The sequence below is a fragment of the Entelurus aequoreus genome, linkage group LG05 (genome assembly GCF_033978785.1).
Source record: "Entelurus aequoreus isolate RoL-2023_Sb linkage group LG05, RoL_Eaeq_v1.1, whole genome shotgun sequence".
Classification (NCBI taxonomy): domain Eukaryota; kingdom Metazoa; phylum Chordata; class Actinopteri; order Syngnathiformes; family Syngnathidae; genus Entelurus; species Entelurus aequoreus.
This window is the reverse complement of record NC_084735.1, coordinates 50,146,631-50,171,579: the sequence shown is the minus strand read 5'-3', so window position 1 is coordinate 50,171,579 and position 24,949 is coordinate 50,146,631. Positions and strand designations below refer to the sequence as shown.

General features: G+C 38.4%; 1 protein-coding gene across 2 annotated transcripts in view; it reads right to left on the bottom strand.

Moving 5' to 3' along the window:
- The window catches only part of esama (endothelial cell adhesion molecule a), a 194,489-nt gene that overhangs the window by 44,474 nt on the left and 125,066 nt on the right, over positions 1 to 24,949 (bottom strand). The window contains exon 2 of one of the 2 annotated variants that reach the window (XM_062048308.1): positions 19,363 to 19,428. The exons of the other annotated variant lie outside the window; for it this stretch is intronic. Within the exon in view, the coding sequence (XP_061904292.1) occupies positions 19,363 to 19,372 (10 nt within the window). The 5' untranslated portion in view covers positions 19,373 to 19,428. The remainder of the gene's footprint in view (positions 1 to 19,362; positions 19,429 to 24,949) is intronic. 2 annotated transcript variants of the gene reach the window in all.

Here is a 24,949-nt window from a genome sequence, read left to right as displayed (position 1 = left end):
ATACAATCCAAACCACAAACACTTAAACAAATTAGGCAAATGCTGAAAACAAGCAAACAGTCAGAGACAAGCTTATGTTGTGAATAATTTCATAAAACAAAACACTAACTTAGCACCTTTTGAAAGCTGACACTTAGCCCTTCGAAAGGGTTAATATTATTTCTCTAAAACTTACTAAACAAGAAGCTTTCTTTCACATTTTCATACCTACAGTAACAACCAAAATCTTCTCTTTACTTTCATACCAAGCCTTGTACACGCAAATGTTTCTAACCGCTACGTTTTTTATTACGCTTTGCACCCTGGGGCTTATAAAACGGTAGGGGTGTGGGAAAAAATCGATTCGAATTCGAATCGCGATTCTCACGTTGTGCGATTCAGAATCGATTCTCATTTTTAAAAAATCGATTATTATTATTATTTTTTTTAAATAATTAAATCCAACTAAACAATACACAGCAATATCATAACAATGCAAACCAATTCCAAAACCAAACCCGACCCAGCAACACTCAGAACTGCAATAAACAGAGCAATTGAGAGGAGACACAAACACAAGACAGAAAAAAACAAAAGTAGTGAAACAAAAATGAATATTATCAACAACAGTATCAATATTAGTTACAATTTCAACATAGCAGTGATTAAAAATCCCTCATTGACATTATCATTAGACATTTATAAAAAAAAAAAAAAAGAACAATAGTGTCACAGTGGCTTACACTTGCATCGCATCTCATAAGCTTGACAACACACTGTGTCCAATATTTTCACAAAGATAAAATAAGTCATATTTTTGGTTCATTTAATAGTTAAAACAAATTTACATTATTGCAATCAGTTGATAAAACATTGTCCTTTACAATTTTAAAAGCTTTTTACAAAAATCTACTACTCTGCTTGAATGTCAGCAGACTGGGGTAGATCCTACTGAAAGCCTATGTATTGAATGAATAGAAAATCCTTTTGAATCGGGAACAAATCGTTTTTGAATCGAGAATCGTGTTAAATTGAAAAAAAAAAATCGATTTTGAATCGAATCGTGACCCCAAGAATCGATATTGAATCGAATCGTGGGACACCCAAAGATTCACAGCCCTATAAAACGGTGTGGCTATTTTATGTATTTTGCTTTGTTAGGGGCCATAATATTTTGTATTCAACAAATAAAACACAGACAGAGACAATGAAAAGGTGTGTTATTGTTTGTGCTATAGCACCATCTTTTGGACCAGTTCGCTCACTCCAAGTGCTCTGGGTTAAACGTCTACAGCAGGGGTGTCAAACGTATGGCCCGAGGGCCGGATCAGGCCCGTGAACACGTTTTATCCGGCCCGTGGGATGAGTTTGCTAAGTGTAAAAATGAACCTAAAAATTTTTGACTGAAAGAAACAGCTGTTCTAAATGTGTACACTGGATATCAAAATAGCAAAATTTTGTATCTTTGTAGATGATGCTACATATGTACGAAATAAACCACATGATGTTAGTGCATCAGTCGAGGAAAATGATCAAACTGTCAGGACTTGGTTCTCGGGTTTTGTTTCTCCAGAAGGCAACAGAAAATTGGCGCGGGCAAGGCGTGAATTTAAATACATTATTTATTTTAACACTAATAAACTACAAAAAAGGGAAGCAAACAAAAGGCGCGCACAAAGGCGGAAATACAAAACTTGGGTATAAACACAAAACTTGCACAAAGGCAGAAACTATGAACAATAAAACAAAAACACAAACTGTGGCATTAATAAACAAAAACTTACTTGGCAAAGAACATGACATGAAGTAGAGGGATGAAAAAGTGCGAGGTCGCCAGGACGAACAACAGAAACAGACAGATTTAAATAGTGACATGATCAGTGAAAACAGGTGCGTGACTCAAAACGTGAAGCAGGTGCGTGACAGGACAGGTGAAAACTAATAAGTTGCTATGGAAACGAACAAACAAGGAAGTGCAACCAGGAACTAAAAAGAGTCCAAAAAACAAACACATGGCCAAAACAAAAACATGAACAGACATGACACAAACTGCATAAATAACATACTGTAATTTGATTTTGATATAATTTTTGTATCTTGATAGATTGAAAATTAACACCTATGAGTTGACTGATGAACATTATCACATCATTTATTCAGAAAATATAAATAACAACAAATAAAGATAGAATACTATTAACCGCAACATGTAAGTATAACAAAAAACAACAACATTATGATTTGTCCATTTTCAGAATGTGATTGTTCTATTTTCAAACAAAGAAAACAGTCTGAAGTTGTCTTTATTTTTAAGTTATCGTGCCGTGATTTTACCAGTCCGGCCCACGTTGGAGTAGATTTTTCTCAATGTGGCCCCCGATCTAAAATGAGTTTGACACCCCTGGTCTACAGTATTTCCTTCTGTTTAGTTAGTGCCTTGAACTGGAAGAAAAAGTGCCGTTCCGCCAACTAGTCGTCCATAGCGTTTTTACTCGTATGGTTTCTTAATTCATCACTCCAAGCCATGTTTGTAAGTTTAACAATATAACTAAAACAATTCATACTCACTAAACCGTCACATGTTTGATAGTAGTTTTTTTAATGCATATTTGTAAATTGTACTTTAATTTGTAATGTAATCGAGGTAGCGTCGTTAGCATATGCAAACACGTTTACAAGTGTCTGTGTTAGTATTATTAACTTACAATGGCATTTTTTCTCGTATTGTTTCAGTTTAAAAAATTTACCAAGACTTCACCGTGGAGTTATTGAGTCTGTTTAGCTGATTGGAGAGCTAGCTTTTACAGTTACTGGGTCTATGTCGATGACTTCTGTTTTGTTTGATAAACCATTTTACTGCCATGTTACAGGCACTGTTTGGAAACGATTAACGTATGTAAATAAACATTTACTAATTATTTCTGTGTAAATAACTAATTTCACCATGTACATATCTGCGACTTATAGTCCGGTGCGGCTCATTATCCATCCATCCATCCATTTTCTACCGCTTGTCCCTTTTGGGGTCGTGGGGGGTGCTGGAGCCTCGGGCAGAAGGCGGGTACACCCTGGACAAGTCGCCACCTCATCACAGGGCCAACACAGATAGACAGACAACATTCACACTCATATTCACACACTAGGGCAAATTTAGTGTTGCCAATCAACCTATCCCCAGGTGCATGTTTTTCGAGGTGGAAGGAAGCCGGAGTACCCGGAGGGAACCCACGCAGTCACGGGGAGAACATGCAAACTCCACACAGAAAGATCCCGAGCCCGGGATTGAACTCAGGACCTTCGTATTGTGAGGCACATGAACAAACCCGTGTCCACCGTGCTGCCGCGGCTCAATATTGATAAAATATTTTTTCCTTTAAGATTTAGTGGGTGCGGCTTATCTACCAGTGCGCTCTGTAGTCCGGAAAATATGATAATGTATTTTTACTAGCACGCCTCTAAAGCCCAGGGTTTAAAAGATTATTTAATGATTAAAATGTATATCTTGTGTCAGAACATTAACCTGCTATTTCTTTATATTACAAATTGAAATAACAGTCAGTCTTATTCATCATGACTTGAAGCTGCTTAGTTCTGCAAAGTTACTCTTTTTTTTCTCAAAGTGCATCATTAGCAACAACATTTCAATAGAACAGAACAAAGGTATTTCATCATAAGGCAGCACTGAGGGTGCTAAGCTGTCCCAATCTCCATGCTAAGGAGCTGGCAGCCATGAAGCTTTTATATCTACCCCAATGTTACACTTCAGAGATTTTAATTAAGCTTGGGCCATGTCTACATCGACCCGTTGCAGCTCCTTAGGGCAAAAGCAAGCTCGGTCCCTAACTCGCATACTTGCCAACCCTCCCGTTTTTAGCGGGAGAATCCCGGTATTCAGCGCCTCTCCCGACAACCTCCCTTCTCCCGACAAACTCCCGGTATTCAGCCGGAGCTGGAGGCCACGGCCCCTCCAGCTCAATGCGGACCTGAGAGGGGACAGCCGTTCTCACGTCCGCTTTCCCAGCAGCTTGCCTGCCCAATGATGTCATAACATCTACGGCTTTTAGAGAGTAGAGTGCACAACAAGCAGAGAGAGTTCTTGGTTTCTTATGTGGGTTTATTGTTAGGCAGTTTCATTAACGTCCTCCCAGCGCGGTAACAACACACAACTACTGCAGTCACGTTTAGTCTACTGTAAAGCAGTTCGTCTGCCGTAAACAGCAATGTTGTGACACTCTTAAACAGGACAATACTGCCACCTACCGGATAGCCTGAAGAACACTGAAATTCAAGTATGTCTTTTATTTATATGTATAATAAAATTAAAATAAAATATATATATAGCTAGAATTCACTGAAAGTCAAGTATTTCATATATATATATACATATATATATATATATATATATATATATATATATATATATATATATATATATATATATATATATATATATATATATATATGTGTGAAATACTTGATTTGGTGAATTCTAGCTGTAAATATACTCTCCTCTTAACCACGCTCTTGGCCACGCCCCAACCACGCCCCCCGCCCCTAACACGCCCCCCCCCCCGGTCCCCCCGCCCACGCCACCCCCCCACCTCCCGATATTGGAGGTCTCAAGGTTGGCAAGTATGCTAACTCGTGACCTAACTTTCCCAAACAATGAGCTCATCGTCGTTCCTCACGTACAAGATGCAGAGTTATTCACATTATAGCGACTGCTCACTTCGGATGCTTTTCTAAATTATTGCTTTGTTGGCCAAAGAAGTATAAAAAATATACACAGCACAGAGGGATCGGGGATTGAAACCAAGGCAGAGCTCAACTTCTGATAAGTATGCGTGTGATTGTGTGCCTGCCGGAAAGGAGAGACAGAGCAGCAGCCATCTTCGGAAAAAAAGAGTGAGTCAATTAAAATTCAAACTGCAGTACCAGCCACTCATCAAGAGGCTACACCGGGCAAAGACTTCAGCTTGTGGGCCCTTTTCGTATGTTTTTAATCGGGCCAGTCCAACTTTTCCAAATTATCGGCAGCCAAAGGATTTACGTTGCTATTTTTAAACTACCGTAAGTCTTGTACAAATTATTCAAACCTTGTGGGGGTTTGTTTACAAAGAAGTGTGAGCTTGTGTGGCGCAAAGGTAGGCTTGGGCAATATATCGATTTGATCAATAAGTGCTATTTTTGTTGTTGCAGATGATTTAAAAAATTTAAAAATCTATGTTTTTCTCCTCTTAATTTTTATATTTTTTCCCCAGGAGCATCCGTAGCCCAAAACATGGCTAATGCTAATGCTAACAAGAGCGAGACATTTTTTCCAAAGAAAAGAAAAGTGTTGTCAGTGCTTTATATTTGCTGCAACAGGCGTGAAACAAGTGACTGCACTCTGCAAAGTTTCTTTTTTTTTAAAAAGCAGCAGCACAACAAACGTATTACTTATGACTTTGCTTTTATCTTTATTTTTATTTGTTATAATTTATTTTCCATTTTCTACACTTGTTTTTACTACGTCTTTACTTAATAATTTATTTTACTGCTGTGAAGCACTTTGAGCTGCAATTATTGTATGAAAGGTGCTATACAAATAAAGTTTATTATTATTATTATTACAGCATCTGAAACAGCATGGAGCCGAGTTCGAAAGTGCAACTCTTTACGAGACAAAAAAAAACTCAACAACCAAATCCACCTAATAAGGGGTGGAATCATTTACACACGGTACCATGTATGACAACACCGTGTATGATGAGAAAAAAGAACAACGCACATAGTGATCACTAAAGCAGTCGCATTGTGCATCCAAACTGAACAGCTTGTACCGTGTGTACTGCTGCAAAACTATCGTGGAATTATAATGCATTAAATCATCAATATAGTGAAATATTACATGTGCAATGAAGTGTAAAGGTATTTATGTTGTTCTGTTGGCTGTAATAAGTGAGTTATTTTAATTAATTACACATTGGTCTGTACGGTTGCATTTAGTTACAAGAAACTTTTAAATTATGTAGTTTACTAATTTATTGCGGTTAATTACGATACATCCACATTTAAAAGTGTGTTTAATCTGATATATTATACACACACACACATATATATATATATATATATATATATATATATATATATATATATATATATATATATATATATATATATATATATATATATATATATATATATATATATATATATATATATATACAGTATATCATATACTGTATATACATATATATATATATATATATATATATATATATATATATATATATATATATATATATATATATATATATATATATATATATATATATATATATATATATATATATATATATATTAATCCTTTGACAGCACCAGACATTCATCCATGCCATTATTAATTCTTTTCTTTAACTGTTTATCTTGCTGAGCCTATACCAGCTGACCAACTATTTCCATTACAGTGACGGCCGACTGTTCTTTTAAAGCCCAGACAAAAGGGAACAAAAAAGGTATATAGGAGAGTTATGTTCAAGACCATATCATTAATATCACTGTACTGGCTGCTCGGTAACATTTTGGAATGTTCACAATGAAGAGAGTTGCAATCACTTGTTTCTGGCATAACATCGACTAATCCACTTTGCTCACGCATATGCCCACAATTAAGGAAAACAGAGCCAAGCTGCTTCGTTTCTTATGCAAATTAGCCACATTGTCCTTGCTGTTCAATATGGCTAGCCAGTTCAATCAGATTTATTTTGAGTTTGTAGGCTTTACTATATTTCATCATTCTCTGTAAAAATTGCCCTGGAGTATATTTGTGGCTTTGTAACACCATATGTATCATTAAGGAAGGATACCTTTCACATTTGGACCAATACGGTAACAATTCCCAGTAACTGGGAATCAATACTGGTACTCAGCGGTAAAGTTTTCGATGTTCATGTGACGATAAATGGGAATTTGTTTAATAAAAAAATATTTGTTTTATTTAACATTTTTGTAACACTGAGCTGATTATGATAACTGTGCTGTTATTATGAACCGGTACGGTATTGATTCCTGGTACCTGAGAATTAATCAAATCTATTATTGTTTATTATTTCTGGTGGGCGTTTTACTCTTTGGTGGTCCTACTCTTTTCAGCGGTCATTGAACGCACCGTAAAACCACCTTGGTCTCGTAGTTCTCCCTCCGATTGGTAATGCTGTGCCATAACAGCACAGCTTTTAGGTTCTATGTGCACAATGAATTATCTTAATTGTTCAAACAGCAAAGTGTTTATATAAGTTTAGATTTATGTATGTGCTTTCTTAATGTGGAAAGAAGTCAATGTTTTCATGTTAGCATTTAACAGTGTAAAACAGATCATATATTTTTTCAATGCACTCGTAAATAAACGTGAATGAAAGTCCACTTGTAATTGAGTCAATGGTAGGCCTCAGTCTATGAAGTTATCAATGTGCAGTTCTCAACCACAGTTTTTCACTTATTTCAATTTAAAACATTAATACCAACAATTGTCGAGAGTTTTACTGAGGTTATCTTTAAAGACGTTTATCGCTACATTCCTTGTTAGAGCTGAGTCACATGCAACTCAGGTCCAAAAACAAGGCATCGTCGGATTTTGCGTGAATCGATGCCCGGGAGGACCGGCGGGATTTGGTCAGTGCCAAAATGGTACGGGAATCGATGCCCATCCCTAGCTGTTATATCTTGTTTTCTTACAGTTCTGAGTCTCAGTTGCAACTATTATATACAGTAGTAAATATTGCATGCAGTTGCCATTCCAAGATATTAGATAACAATAGTAGATTAACTTGTTCTCGGTGTGTTGCTGTAGTCAGGAAGTAGTCTTTGAATGTGCCAATCTTGTTTTACAATAGTGTTTATACTTTAAGTATTATACTCATTACACACTAGCTTTTTGATTGTAACATGCATCTTTGTGTTGCCAATTTTTGAGGTGTTGAAATTGCCATGTAAAGTTTTAATGCTAATCTGTAGCATGTATAATGCATATCCAACGTAAATTAGCATTGAGCTAGCGCATTTAAAAAATTGGGGCCTTGCTTTTGAGCAATTTATATCAGGCATACCTGTTTAGTTGACATGAAAAATAGCAACATTATATTGACAAAGCCCATTACAAATACGCCTGTTCGCCCGCCAGTAAGTATATCCATCCATCCATTTCCTACCGGTTATCCTTCTTGGGATCGCGGGGGGTGCTGGAGCCTATCCCAGCTGCATTCGGGTAGAAGGCGAGGTACACCCTGGACAAGTTGCCAGCTCAATATTGCAGATAAAAATCCTAACTAAATACAGTATCCTTTAAACTGTAACTTTTCTATCTTAGATGGTTTTAAAACATGTACAATCTGTAAGTAATGAGACATCATTTGTACATGTTTCTATTGTCTGTATGTTTTGTAAGAAGGGAATTACATTAGAATTGCAATGAGATGCTTGATGGCTTCCCAGTACTTCTCAAAAGAGGATGGGTAAAATGCAGAGACTACATTTCACTGTACATACATTGTACACATGACAATAAAGATATTCTTCTTCTTCTTCTATCTAGCTACCATTAGTCTGAATAGTTTCTGAATGATGTCAGTTGTTGCTTTGTTGCTGTCCACGTTCCCAAAAAATACACTAAACACGTGCTTCTGCACGCTGTCACTTCCTTTGCTTTGTGCTCAACAAGATGACGACGAGGAGGAAAAAGCTGGGCCTCCTGATATAGTTGTTGTACTTAAATCCATGCTGCCCATTACAAGGCACACATTAACACTTCAATCCTGAAAAAGCTGCCATCTGGACCATTAGGTGATAAACACGCCACCTTGGTCTGACCTGTCGCTTGCTGTGCCTCCCCGGGTTAATCTGTCACATTCCCACAAAAGCACAACCACGTCGCAGAATTTTCAGCCTTTATTTACAATCAGATAGGCGGGGTGAGCGTCTCCTGTCAACAATGCACACTAGAGGTGTGACGTTACGCCAGAATCACGGTTTGGTAGGTGCTTCTGTTTTAAAGGGAAACTGCACTTTTTTTTGGAATTTTGCCAATCATTCACAATCATTGTGTAAGACAAGAAGACAGATCATGTATTTTTTTCAATGCACTCGTAAATAAACGTAAATTAAAGTCCACTTATAATGGATGCAATGGGAGGCCTCTATTTCACCTATAAAGCCTTCTAAATAACCATACATGTTTTTTTTAAGCGCTTTACAGGCAGAATAGAGCGGCTCCCATAAGATCCATTGTAAGCAGACATTTGCTCACATTTTTTCACTTTTTAGAATGCATTAAAAAAAAGAAAAACACAGATGTGCTTGTGATACATCAGGATTGTGAATGATAGGCAAAATTACAAAAAAATGCAGTTCTCTTTAAAGGTCACAATTGGGTTCACTTTAGGTAAAGTAAGGGTACAAAAACATTTAGCTTTTGGGCAAACAGCTTTCATATTTTTTTTTTTCTACAATGAAACATAGTAAAACTGCTTTCATGTAATTATGGAGGGTCTAATGAGACAACGTTGAATAAATAAAAACATCTGTATAATAATTACCTAAAAAAGTAATTTATTAATTACATATAAATGTATAAATGTGTTATTAAATGTGTCATTCATTTATTTAATGTAAATGTACATTTATTATTTTAATTAATTATTAATTGCACTATTTCATGATTTAATTATTCATTGCATGATTTATTGAAATACTTCATGAACGTGGGTATCAGCCCTTCTTTATTATTAATTTTATTTGTCAAACTCAGCCGTAAAAATCAGCTGGCGGGGCCTAAAATCTGATTGGTTACCCAGCCTTCCACTTGTCTATGGAACTTCAACCAGAGAAGTGGAGGTATTGGTCGATATCTTGGCCTGAGTGTGGGGAAATAATTCTGACAACTTGAATTAATTCCACATGTTCTGAGTCAGCAGGTCTTGCTTCCATAAGGTCTAAAATATAAATCCCCAAAAAGGTACGAGTATGGCACCGCAGATGGCCGCCACGTTACTGTGCGCTCTCGTAGTTGTTGCGTTTAACTTTTTGTTTCTTGCTTTGAACACAATCTACCAAGTCAAATTTCTTGTGTGTTAAATATTAAATATACATGGCCGATAAATCTGATTCTGATATCCTCTTTAGTCGCCATGTTATAAGACTTACAAAGTTCCAGGTTCAGATCAAAGCAATGACTTGTGTTGATGGATAAAATTAATTCATGGAGCTCTGAAACACAAGCACATGATATAATTAAATAAGCTGTGAAATAATGAATTCAATTATTGAATATTAATTAAATATTTTTTTAATCGTGAAATATTGAACTCAATAATGAATTATTAAATAATTAATTAAACATTGAAATAAGGCATTAAATTATTCAACAATTACATGTCATATTTTATTAAATTCATTAATGACATTTAATAGGACATTAGGAATGTAATTGTAATTCCAAATTATTAATGACAAATTTAAGTAATTATATATTTTATGTTTATCTAATTAATTTTGTCCCATTAGTGTGACCCTCCATAAGTAATTACCAAATGAATAAAATTATCAAATAAAGCATAAAAAATTAGTGCTGTCAATTATTTTTTTAATCAGAACAATCCCAATTTTGACTTACTTGCATATTAAATGAACTTAAATTGCTGTGTAAATACGTGATTAATGTGAGATTTTTGTGATTAATTACTTGAGTTAACTCAGTTTTTTTGACAGCCCTAAGTAAAATATAAAACGGTGTAAAACAGGGATACAACTTTTTCCACCGACACATACACTATATTGCCAAAAGTATCTGGCCACCCATCCAAATGATGAGAATCAGGTGTCCTAATCACTTGGCCCGGTGTATAAAATCAAGCACTCAGGCATGGAGACTGTTTCTACAAACATTTGTGAAAGAATGGGCCGCTCTCAGTGATTTCCAGCGTCAAATTGTCATAGGATGCCACCTGTGCAACAAATCCAGTCTTGCTCCTAAATATTCCAAAGTCAACTTAATTATAAGAAAAGTGAAGAGTTTGGGAACAACAGCAGGTCAGCCACCAAGTGGTAGGCCACGTAAACTGACAGAGGGGTCGGCGGATGCTGAAGCGCATTGTGCAAAGACTTTCTGCACAGTCAGTTGCTACAGAGCTCCAAACTTCATGTGACCTTCCAATTAGCCCACGTACAGTATGCAGAGAGCTTCATGGATCGGATTTCCATGGCCGAGCAGCTGCATCTAAGCCATACATCACCAAGTCCAATGCAAAGCGAGTCGGATGCAGTGGTGTAAAGCACGTCGCCACTGGACTCTAGAGCAGTGGAGACGCCTTATCTGGACTGATGAGTCATCAGCTTTTTCATCTGGCAATCTGATGGACCAGTCTGGGTTTGGAGGTTGCCAGGAGAACGCTACATTTCGGACTACATTGTGCCGAGTGGGAAATTTGGTGGAGGAGGAATTATGTTGTGGGGTTGGTTTTTCAGGAGTTGGGCTTGGCCCCTTAGTTCCAGTGAAAGGAACTTTGAATGCTCCAGGATACTGTTGGAAGCATATCCATATTTAAGTGTTACTTCTTTCTAAACTCCTATAGTCATATAAAGAATAGCTAGTATTCTTCCTTCTTTTGAGTCTCATAGTAAGGTGTTGGCCTTCTAGATTGGAATGTGTCAGAGTAGAGATAACTCGGAGTAGTCTAAACAAAGAGAGTGGGGGCGAGGGACAGACGGAAGATCACGGGACTTCCGGGGGGTTTGAGCTAGACCGAGCTAGACCGAGCTAGACCGATCTGGACCGGGCTAGGGAACGCTTGGGTGCTGGGTTGGTCTCAGGTTTGTCCTCTAAGCTTTGAGAATAAACTACAAAATACCAACTATTGCCTGGAGATTGAATATAAACATCAGCGTATTGCCATAAAAAGAATCTGGGAGAGACTAGCAATTTGAATTCCCCATTGGAGGAATGCTGGTGGATGCAAAACATGTTGGACAATTCCATGGGATGGCACTTCAAGTTCATATGTGAGTAAAAGCAGGTGGCCAAATACTTTTGCAATATAGTGTAAGTGCAACAGTAACAGTTGGAAGTATGTGAACGATTAGTGAGTATTGTTTATTTTAATTGGGGACAGTGCAGGAACAAAAGTTGAAGGTGCAAACAAAAGGGGAATGCACAAAGCCACAATGGACAATGAACAAGCCCTGAAGAAGAGGACAAGATGGAAGTAAATATAAGTCATTAACAATGAAGGGCACGTGCGTGCTAGCAGGACATGGTGCAGAAAGTAAAGGTGCTACAAAACACAGACACCAAACAGGAAATATAGCCAAAATAAGAGCACCAGGACAGGAACTAAACAGAGGAGAATAACAAAGTCCAAAAAAGTCACATGTGATAATGACAACCCCAATTTTGTCTTATCTACTTTGTCCCTTCACATAGGCCATGTGTTCCCAAACAGGGAAACATACTTTCAAGCTCTGTTGTCTTCTTGGCACTAGCTTGGCAAAGACTCCTGCTAGCCAAAGACTGAGCTGCATTTGTTTACAGAGTAGACACAAGATGCAATAAACACTCCCTGTCCCTCTTTTAATGTGGGAATTAGAACGCCTGTCTATTGCACCCCTATTGCACACGCTCCCGTATGACAAGAGACAGGCAGGCCATGTTTATGTGTCCGTGGGAGACGGAGTGGAAAGTAATGAACCAGCTTTTTCACACACTGATGCTCGGTGAAGGGAGCGATATGTCTTTAGTAGTTTGCTCGAGGCTAGTTTGACTCTGTCAGTCTTAGGAGAAGCAGGGGATCCGACCAACACTATTCCAATTGCTAGAAGGCCAGTCTACCACCTGAGCCATGCTGCCCTATGGCAATTGAAACATTAAAAAATATGAGAACTGAAGCTGGATTTGCAATGCATGTCTCAGTTTTACTATTCTGATTTAGTGCATGTGTCCTAATTTTGTAACTTGTAAGCGACTCATATCCAATTTCACTATGTTCACAATTACACATTAGTCACAACAATGAGGGAAAGCCGTTTCTGTAGAAACTATCTTTCGATAAGGTTTTCATGCTGCTGATTCCGATACCGATCATCCATGAGTGAGATCGGCCGATACTGACCACATCTATTAACTATAATTTAAAAAAAGATATGTATTGTGAGTGCCGTTGACAGTGTAACAATATCGACATCATATTTAAACTAGTTCCTTATTCTCTTTTATTTCATACAATTGTTTGAGCAAAACAAAGTCAATAGTACACAATTACAAAACAAAAGCAAAAGCTACTATCTACCATCAAAGTCAGAGGATTTATTCCCTAAATGGTAAACATTAACAAAAACGACAAAAAAACTGTTTTGTGAAAATACAAATATTGATTTAATTACTCTAGCATTGCTCATACACTGATATTACACCATTGGTATCAACCCCATCGATTTATGGATCGATCGGACCTCCTCTTACGCGTTGTGTACGCCTGGCCGCTACATACCAACAGGTGTTGTTATATTATCCTTTCTCTAACTCTTGTTAATCTACTTGTCATTTTCCTGTTAACGTCTGCTTGATTACACTTCTTAAACTTTACTAAGCACTTATTTCTTGTGTTGTTTCAAGCTAGCTTAGCGGCTAGTTTAATAATTAGCATGCCTGCTACTGGCCTTTTGCTCTGTGTGTAATATGTTTAGTCTCATCCTCCAGTGATAATGGGACATAATACTGATATTTAAAGTAATAACAAATGCAATTGATTATATTTAACTTCAACTTTGTATAAACCGCTTTGGTCCTCCTTTTTTCATCTACGTTTTTCTTTCTTTACCTACAAACCCAAGTCCACGTAAAACTAGTGGACAGATTTGCAAAAAATAAGATTATACGGCCATTATACATTTTGTCCATTGTGCAATAGTGCACAAATTTGAAAATTGGAAAAACGATTCGTTCTCCATTTTTTTCTGTCATTGGTCTGGAAAAAAAAAAAAAAAAAAAAAAAGTTTTTATTTGGTTTTTGGTTTTACATTGAAAAATGAATTAACAAATGCTACACGGATTCAAGCTTCGTATCCAATGGGCGATACAGTATGGAACAGGGTCGGTCATGCTCCTCTATATCTTGTGTTATGTTACTTAATCACACAAATATGTTAGTGTTAACAGTAATTTATTATGTTTGTGTTCTCTTTAATGACAGGCATGAAAAACACTAACCAATGTATTATTAACTGTCTGGAATGGACTAAGGCTGTCTTTAAGTTGAAGTGGAATGCTAATTGATTTTGGCAACACCTAGTGGTCACAATATGTAGTTAAGTTAAGCTCATGATGTAGTAAGTTGAATGATGCAGATACAGTTATTACTAGATACTTTCTAATAGCCTTCTGCTTTGGATACTTTATATGTCTAGGTAATATGCGACTATAATTATTTGATACTTGTTTATATTTACACGTGCTGTTGTAGATTGCAATATTGTTCAATGAAGGGCACTTAGTACGTATGCCTACCTTGTGGGGTATTGTGAGCTTAACTGTTGTGTAGCTGCTAGCTCCTAGTAGCCTGTAGTGTACGATGTACACCTTTTGAAAATGACTTGACTAAAATAATAGAAAATACCAACCTTGTGATCTTAATGAAGGACGTTAAGTAGCTGTCCAGCTTTGCACAAGTAAAGACGCTGCAGGACTCAAAGGTTGTCATGTGATGTTTACTTCCGTCAGGGGAAGTGGATTGAACTTTGTCAGGCCTCTAGCTTCACACTTGTACAACATGAGTGTCCCACCTGAAGACTAATCTCCTGCTGACAGATTTTAACCACAATCGGGCGTCAATCTCTCAGGAGGGGTAATAAAAAACAAAAGTAAAATACATTTAAAAAAGTATCCTTCATCCACATTTTATCAACCATCATATTTATTTTAACTTAATGGCCACATTCTTAAACTGATTTTAACCTACAATAGGACTTCAAACACAATAGTCAATATTTACCAGACTCGAAAGTACTGTATTCTTATTAATAAAACAAAAACAATCTTCTCAAAGTAACATCAGGTCAGCTGCATCATGCCTCAAACTGTATTCTCCACTAATTTAGACAGAAAAACTTAACAGCACTGCCTACACTCTACACTTTTTTTCAAATTGTGTTTTACTGTACCAACTAACAAACAGTACCCTATGTTCTTTTGAATTATATTTATTTCGTTGTGTGCTCTGACCGCTCAGACAGCGTGAGGAATTTTACATTGACGCAAATATTGGTAGCCTACGTACTCATTTTTAATCACCATTTCAACAAGAAAAGCAACAGACTGCTTTCGACAGAACACCTTCCGGTACCAGTGGAGTGGAAAAACAAGTTGCCTCTAAATTGAAGCTATTATCATTTATGTCTGATTTATGACACCAAAAGACTTCCAAAGTTTGAGAATAAATAGATATTATCAAAACAGTATCAATCTCACAGAGATTCAAGAGCCATTTTGAGAAATAATGAGGAAGCCAGTCACGTGATCGCATGACATCGCACTAAGAACCAAAGATCCCTTCCCCATCAACAACAGTGCTAATCATGCAGACTTTGTGAGAGCCAACAACTTTTACTTTTTGTAAAAATTGTGATCCAGGTCTTTATACTTTTGAGCCCGAACACAAAGAGGATGAGCAATATCTTTTAGTAGCCGAGTGATGGATATAGTTTCATTGTGACACTAGCATCCGCAGCATTGCTAGGTGCTAAACATACAAACTAACCATAAAAAACACTGTAAAACAAACACTTACTGTAATAGTTCAACTCTCGCTGGGATGCCGACCCATGGGACGCTCACATAATTCTGTTTAGATGAAGAATCAATCGAAATCCTCACGAAGGGTTAAAAAAAAAGTTCCTGCAGGGAGCGTCTTGTGGGGTTTAATTCAACATTTCGGGGGACGTGAAAGTCAACCAGTCTGCCGGACCATGGCCACATTTGTCTACTACCAGATGAGAGATGCATGAATTATAATCTAGAATTTACTTTTAACCAATTTGAGAATAAGTAGAAGTAGCCGTCGGCTCAGTGTGTCAACAATAATAGCGTATGCTAGCATTAGCTCACTGCTATCAATGCGCCGCTAAAATAGTATGTCCGTATTGGCGCTTATAATAACAATATCACTCATATTTGGTTCATTTTCAGGTCACGACATGTAAATGGAATATTGTTGGCAGTTTCTGGATGTTGTTAGGGATAATGTATAATGAGCGTAAAAAAGAGGACCCTCTATCTGTTGACAATTTTTGGCAATTAATTTACAATTTCGAATGCATAAAAAAGCCAAGCATATGTGTTCTTGTCTTACATAAGGACTGTGAATGACAAACACCGCATCTCTTTCCAATTTTGCGTATTTCCAGTATGACTGATCTGATAACATTGTCAATCTCCGAAAATAGCCAAGGGTATTCAGAGCGCAATATCTAAAATGGCTGACTGAATTTGTGGCATTTTGTGAAGTTTAAACGGTGTTTTCACATACTTTGCGGATTGTAAATACAATTGGATATGGTTTAATGGATACAATGAAACACAAAAAAGCATGTAAAGTCAACTTGTTTTTCCACTCTACTGGTACTTTAAGCAGCAAATACACACAGCTTTAACCTACAGTCTGTAGATTTCACAATGGATGACTCGCCTGCTGATGGCATCATATAGCGTCAAAATTAAAATGTGTCCTCTTCACGTTATCCCAGTTGTTGACATAATATGAGTACAACACGTTAAATCCACACTTATTTGTTTTGGCGCTTCTTCTTTTTCTTCGTTGTTTTATGGTGGTCGCCACCCTCCGGATGTGAATTATCTTTTACCAATAGCTTACAATCTAAATGTGTACACCATTATACATTATTTCAAAAGTAAATATATCATCATTATACATGTATATATATATTGAATTTTTTTGGTTTCCAGAAATTCGAAACAAACACACATCTTGGTATATATATATAAAAAAATGTCAATAAAAAAACATCTGCAACAAATGAATACTCCTGTTTTCCGAAATGTTGCGTTTTTCTCTCTATCAATCAATCAATCAATCAAAGTTTACTTATTTAGCCCTAAATCACGAGTGTCACAAAGGGCTGCATAAGCCACAACGACATCCTCGGCTCAGATCCCACATCAGGACAAGAAAAAACTCAACCCAATGGGATGACAATGAGAAACCTTGGAGGGGACCGCAGATGTTGTTTTTCTTGCCTCATAGTCTCTGTGGCCAACACTGAGTGCTCCACCACAATTTACACACTTTTCCTGCAATCCTGCTCCTCCACATCTCCCTTTACAATAAGCCGCTATATGTCCATACTTCTGGCATTTGGAACACGCGTAGAGTTGGTGGTACAAACAACCTCACTTTATACCTCAAGTACCCTACAAATTTAGAAATAATTTCCTATTGAAATTCCACTAATATTCATTTATTAAGGATCATTTCGTTTATTAAGGATCCCCATTAGTCTACACCGCAGTGGAGACTATTCTTCCTGGGGTCCAGGAAGAATATTGACAGGCTATACACTTTTTCTCTTCCTCCTCTCCATGCTTGTAATCTCCTCATGTTGAATACTTTCCCTCCTTTAATTATCTCCTTCATTTTGTTTTTGTCCAAATCGTCACTCACTGGAATACCATATATTACTCCTTTTGTTGGTCACCTAGATTCTACCTTTCTCCCAAGGAACTGTCGCGGTTTACAAAGAGTACAATATCAGCCGCCACTTTGCTACCAGGCATGCTAACTACGCCAGCAAGCAGTCAACGCAAGAGCGAACAGCCTCTACTGTGTTTATTCTCAATCAAATGAAATTAATGCATTTGAAAAAAAAAACTGTACAGTGAGCCTTGCTGCCTACTCATGATATGTTACATGTTTGTAGGCCAAATCCTCTCACGTAATGCTTTTACATGTAATTTATATTATTTCACACAAACACTCCATCCATCTGTTCCTGGCCCGGCCCCCCTGTCAAATCTTAGAACCCAATGTGGCCCTCCTGGCAAAAAGTTTGCCCACCCCTGCCATAACCTCTTCCCGTGTAATCGTTCCTCACTCCGACTCAAAAACCCTTTTCGACCTTACCACCGTATTGACCATCTCAACTCGATTTTGAACTCTTTTGCGGCCTCACATGTTTTAGTGCTGACAGTGAGACGTTTAACTTGAACATTCTCATCTCAGAAGGAAAACCATTTGATTGGCCCACCTTCTTTGCTAACTCCCATCCTCTGTCACATTGTACGCTATTAAGGAACTGTGATTGAAAATATTCTGAACTTGTCCCACCCATTTGCGTGCCAAAATAGATATGATTGGATTTTGTTTCTGACACCTATTAGTCTCGTTTTTAATTCGTCAACACTGGTTTACTGAGGGCTGTAGTGTGTTTGGGTGTGTATGCAATACACACCCAATGATATATCCAATTTGTATTTATATTAAAATGTCCTTTTTCAACTTCAAACATTTGGATTTGAGGGGGCAAGACATTTATATGAGGGGGCCCTGAGCCAACCCTATTTTGCGCTGCAATCGGGTTCAAATGTTTTATAATAACAATGATGGATTCATTTGCATTAACCTACTAATGTTAACACTTTTGGATTTAGTGTCCAGATGACCCAAACTTTCCTAACATGTTCTATTTATTTATTTCTTGCTCCTGAAAATAAATCTGACAGTCATATGACGCTCCATCTTGGTGGAAATGGAGACAGTGTGGATAAAGGTATTTAAAAATACTATTTTGATCACTTGGTTGCATGTTTTTGTCGGCCTGGTCCATTATTACTTCAAATTAATATAGTTAACATTATGAGCTATACATAAACATAAAGAAAATTGCCATTTCTGGACTTCCCTGCTCTTCCAACTCCTCTTCTATAGACACCATAACCTGTGTTTCCTCAAACTCTTTCAGCTTTTCGTCAAAAGAATATCAGTAGAAGAGGACGCAAAATAGAATACTAGCGGCTTACCATCTTTTTCTCTCATTTGTGAGCGTCTGGTCTGCTCTTCTTTCTCTGTTATTCTGCACATTCTGACATAGGCGTTCTCCCCTCAAGGGTGCTCTTTAATTCAGTCTTTTCAAACTTTTCCATCTAAACTCTGACCAATTCTGCGTCAGTCAATTTGACTGGCGAGGTTCTTACTTTCCTCGCATTGCAAACATTTGGAAATGTATGCAGGCTGACCCCTTCTTTAGCTGTATTGCTACAACCTGCAACAGGAATATTTGATAATTCCTTCAAATTCTGTGTGAAAATACTGTGATTTGGGCTAAGAATGCTACCAAAACACTTACCCATTTCCATTCAGTCTTCTATAGCTCCTGTCAGCAGGTTGATGCAGACCAGCCCACATTTTGGAGCTAAAAGTGGGCGTTCCAAATGTGTTTGTTAGAAAATTAGCATAAAACATGAGTGTGTCTGTTTTGGGGGGAATTTTACCGGTACACATATTTTTAGGTCTCGAACTATGAAATAAGTGCCAGTGTTGTTAGCATTAGAGGGGCCCTTTAAAATATTTTTTTTAGAAAGAAGTGTTGTGGTTGGAGTATAGAATGAAATCTAATATTATTCACAGCACGAAAAAAAAACAGGGTATTTTCACATCTGGCAAAACACTTAAGTGACTATTAACAGCAATTTACACGACGCAACAGCAACACAACACGGAACACTTGCTCAAATGGAACCCTGACAAACATACCAAGTGGTTATGAAGATGGCTACCAGCGAACTTTCAGAGCGTACTTGTGAGGATTTATGGTGCAGCCCAGTCAAGGTCAACATGAAAAGTATTCATCATGCCTTCAAATCATTCATTTGACATTGGAGGGAATTCACTTCTGCTCACTTGCACAAAAGATCAATAACATTCAGACGTTTAGGTTTGCAGTTATGTTCAACTATGGTGGCTTGCATTTCCTTTACAGATGCAGGTTTTCCAAAACTGTATGATCCATGTGACAACCAAGTAACTTCTTACAGAAAGAGGTAACAGGGAGTGGGGCAGTTTTAAAGAAAAGTATCCATGAAAAACATAAACTAAAGGTTATAAATTGTGTTTGATTGAGTGAATTAAGTATTTGATCCCCTACCAACAATCATCCCTCATCCCCAAATTGTAGACTTGCACAAGACTGTTTTGCGTTCAAGGGGTGTGGCTTGAAGGGGATGTAGTTTAATGGGATTAGATGCATGCTTGAAGTAATGTGAATAGGAAACAAATTGTTCAATAATTATTTTTTTTGTACTAAATAACAAAATGAACAAAATTAAATAAATCATTTTACTTTTGTATTTCAAACTCACATTAAGATTTGGTTTAATGTTTACTTTGTATGTCCTGGCTGGGAATCGAACCATGTCCGCTGAAACAAAAGACTGATACTTAAGACATTGCGCTACCAGAAATCACAAACACTTTGGCTTGAGTTCGCATTATTTTTGCTTTTTGTTGCAACAGACAAACCATAACAAATGTGGATTTTTTATATCCTTACAATGTCATAAACTGTTAGATTATTAGGATGTTTTTCTCAATCCTTTGATAACATACTTTCTTCGAACTAAATATGTGTCATCAAATCCAAATTAGAAGTCACAGAAACCCAGTGCAACAACATACAAAACACCGAATATCAAATAAAGTTCACTGTCCCTGTAGGAAATACAAAAGTAGTTATGTGTCTCATGACAAACTCTCAAGGGCCACTTGTGGGTGGGTTATTCAAAGGGACATCCGTTTCTGATAACATTAAATCTCACCCTCAGGAATTGTTTATGGAAAGCAGATTTGTTCGAAAAAGAAAGGAAATACTCTTGGATCAAAAATAGCAGCACTTTTTAAAATAATAAGCATTTTTAAAGGGGGACTGCACTTTCTTTTAAAATGTTGCCTATCGTTCGCAATCATTATGAAAGACAAGACGACGGATAGATTTTTTAAATGCATTTTAAGTCCGCTTACAATGGAGCCAATGGGATGTCCTCTATTTCGCTCATAAAACCCAATAAAAAACCTTCCAGAAAGCACCAAAAATACTACCTTTTTACATTTGGTAACTTGAATATTAACTAAGTATTAGTGGTATTATTATTATAAGCGTTAATGCAGACAAACTATTACTAGCGGCGCCATGATCACAAGCTTGTGTGCCTATGGTGTCATCTCCGGTTGGTGAGCTGCCTCCTCGTCTCGGTAATGGTGAAAATGTATTCTTAATCGTCATTAATGCCACTCACCTTGATAGGAGAAGGATGAGGACATAATCTGACAAGTTGGTACACTTTGACAGCCAATTTAGACTCGGAAATGGCGGTAACAACACAAAAAGACGCTTGGTTCCACCCCCCTTTATTATGAGGATTATGTGTCATTCTTCATCTAAACGGAAATATAACAAGATTCTATCAGTCGACATCCTAATGACAGCAGACATCGTACAGTACAGGATGTTTATGTTTGTTGGCTCTCATAAAGTCTGCAGTCAGTAATAATCAGTGATATTGTCGAAAAAAAAGTGAAAGTCGTGATGCATTTTGAAATTAATGCATATGCTTAAAATTTGCAAAATACGTAAATATTACATCTTATTATAAATATGCCTGCTACTACATTACATATATACTTACAGCATGTATATAAAAACCTTAATGGAGGTGTTTAGATGTTTTTAAGGGCTTTGTTGTCAGAATAGAGCTATTCCCATTGGCTTCATTGTAAGCAGACTTTTGATTGCATGTATTTACTATTATGAATGCATAGAAAAAAATCCCATATGTGTGCTTGTCTTACATAAGGTTTGTGGATAATAGGCAACATTCCAAAAAAGGTGCAGTTCCCCTTTAATGCATATTGTATGATTTATTCACCTTACAGATTGAATAACGTTTGTTATGATTTAGTTTTCTTTAGGTTTGCAAATAACATATTGTATACTTAATCATTTGTTCTTCCACAAATGTGTTTGTATTACCTGTATGCTCAAAGTCTAGCGTATTTTGAGCAGCAGCAACTGAGGCTCATAAAGAATCAGTTTGACAGGTCATGAGACAATACCGTGTATGAAAAAAAAGAATTCAACATGACAATTATGTCTCATAATTACATGGTTGTATATAGGTGGTGGGAGGTGGTGGGGGATTAGGTCTCGGCTATAACGGGCTGTTGTGAATACTGTACGTTGTCGAATGGACCCCTGGGTACACAAACCATTGTCTATGTGTAATTACTATCATTGTAGAGTGATTATAATTATCCCACTGCAGCCTGTATCACAGGAAATGAAAATTCTGGACTGCAATAACAGATGAAGCCGATGTAGTCACAACGTTTATATTTATTTTATATGTTAAATTACAGTATAGCAGCCAATTGGATTAAACATCCTTTAGTGATAGTGAGCTCAGTAACATGTGCTCCTCATAAATACAGACAATACGTTTGATATCATGAGTTTCTGTTTAACGCTAGTCGTTACATGGTAAAGATACTGCAGTGTACACCTATGTATAAGCCACATAAATACCTTGACATATACTGTATGACCAAGGCCTATACATATAGTCAATGATCTTACTTCGTACTAAGGACACACTGCTCGATCGGCCTCCCATCAGTTTTAGCCAATTTTTGTGAAAAAGTACGTAATTGCCATTGCAAATAAATGCCTTTCAATGCCGATCACAAACAGCAATCACCTTTGGCTGAAATTATCTTTATTTTTGGTCCCTCTGTTTAGTAATTGTATATCTCCATACACCATACATCATACTACTACTACTACTACTGGCATCCGTAAGTCTCGGAAGACAATGGATTAGCGCCCCTTGGATATGATTTAGTTGGTCATGCAGCGTCTGCTGTGGCTGTACAGACCCACACGGGAGTGACAGTCTCTGTTGCACTTGGTGCATTTATAAGTCAAGTCAGCGACAGGATGTAGTTGCTTGCTCTTTCTCTGAGCTCGCTTCTCATCTGCAAGCTGGCGGAGTTTTGCCTCACCAGCTTTCAGTCCAGTGTTCACGGTGTGTCTCCAGCTGGATCTGTCCTGAGCAAGCTCTTCCCAGGTGTTCAGGTCCATGTCGAGCGCTTTCAAGTCACGCTTGCAGACATCCTTGAAGCGGAGATGTGGCCGTCCCGTTGTCCTCTTGCCGGAGGCAAGCTCTGCGTAGAGGATGTCTTTGGGGATCCGGCCATCGTCCATTCGACGCACATGGCCCAGCCATCGAAGGCGACGCTGACGGAGCAGAGTGACCATGCTGGGAATCTTGGCTTGCATCAGCACCTCGTTGTTTGTCACACGATCGCTCCATATAATCCCGAGTATGCGACGGAGGCAGCGCACGTGAAAGGCACTTAGCCTCTTCTCCTGCGAGGAGTACAGAGTCCAGGATTCGCTGGCGTACAAGAGAGTACTTAGCACGCAGGCACGATACACAGCGATCTTGGTGTTGATTGTCAGCATGCTGTTGTTCCACACTCTTTGTGACAACCTGGCCAAGGTTGTGGAAGCCTTGCCAATCCTCTTGTTGATCTCTGCTTCCAGTGAGAGGTTGTCAGTGATGGTGGAACCAAGGTATGTGACCTGGCTGACGACCTCTAGTCCAGTTCGTTGATGGTGATACAGGGTGGTTCAGCATCTTGGGCCATCACATTTGTCTTCTTCAGACTGATAGTCAGGCTGAACTCTTCGCATGCCTTTGCAAAGCGGTCCATCAGGCTCTGTAGCTCTTCTTCTGTGTGGGTGGCCAGAGCAGCGTCATCTGCAAACAGCATGTCTCTGATGGTTACCTTCCGGACCTTGCTCTTTGCTTTTAGGCGAGCCAGGTTGAACAGTCGGCCGTCTGACCGAGTGTGGAGGTAAACACCCTCGGTCGACGATCCGAAGGCATGCTTCAGCAGAACGGCAAAGAAGATGCCTAAGAGAGTGGGAGCGAGGACACAGCCCTGCTTGACGCCACTGCGGATGTCGAAAGCATCTGACGTCGAGCCGTCATATTGAACTGTGCCTTTCATGCCGTCATGGAACGACTTGATCATGCTCAGGAGTCTCGGTGGGCAGCCAATCTTCGCTAGGACTGTGAAGAGCCCATCCCTGCTGACAAGGTCAAACGCTTTGGTCAGATCTATGAAGGCCAGAAAGAGGGGCTTGTGCTGCTCTCTGCACTTTTCTTGCAGTTGCCTGATGGTGAAGACCATGTCAATGGTTGGTCTTTCCGAGCGGAACCCGCACTGTGACTCTGGGTATACTCTATCAGCAAGCTTCTGCAGTCTGTTCAGGTGGACGCGTGCAAAGACTTTGCCTACGATGCTTAGGAGAGATATTCCTATGTAGTTGTTACAATCGCTTCTATCACCCTTGTTCTTGTACAGGGTAACAATGGTGGCGCCTCTCATGTCCTGAGGTACTGCTCCTTCCTCCCAGCACTGACAGAGGAGGTCGTAAAGATGTTCCCTCAGTGTGCTGTCGCCGCACTTGATGACTTCTGGTGGTATGCCATCCTTCCCAGGCGCTTTCCCTGAGGACAGGCTCTCAATGGCCTTCTTCAGTTTAGCCACAGTGGATTTCTCGTCCAGTTCAGCCATGAGAGGGAGGCTTTCAATGACTGCAAGGGCATCGGATGTGACTTGATTCTGTCTGGAGTACAGTTCGGAATAGTGTTCCACCCATCTCTCTATCTGCTTGCCTTTGTCCTGGATGGTCTCGCCCGTGGCAGACTTCAGTGGTGCTGTAACCTTCTTGGTGGGGCCCATGGCTTTCTTGATGCCTTCGTACATGCCCCTGATGTTTCCAGTATCAGCCGCTAACTGGATGCTCGGGCAGAGCTGGAGCCAGTATTCGTTAGCACATTGCCTTGCTAGTCTCTGTACTTTGCTCTTGG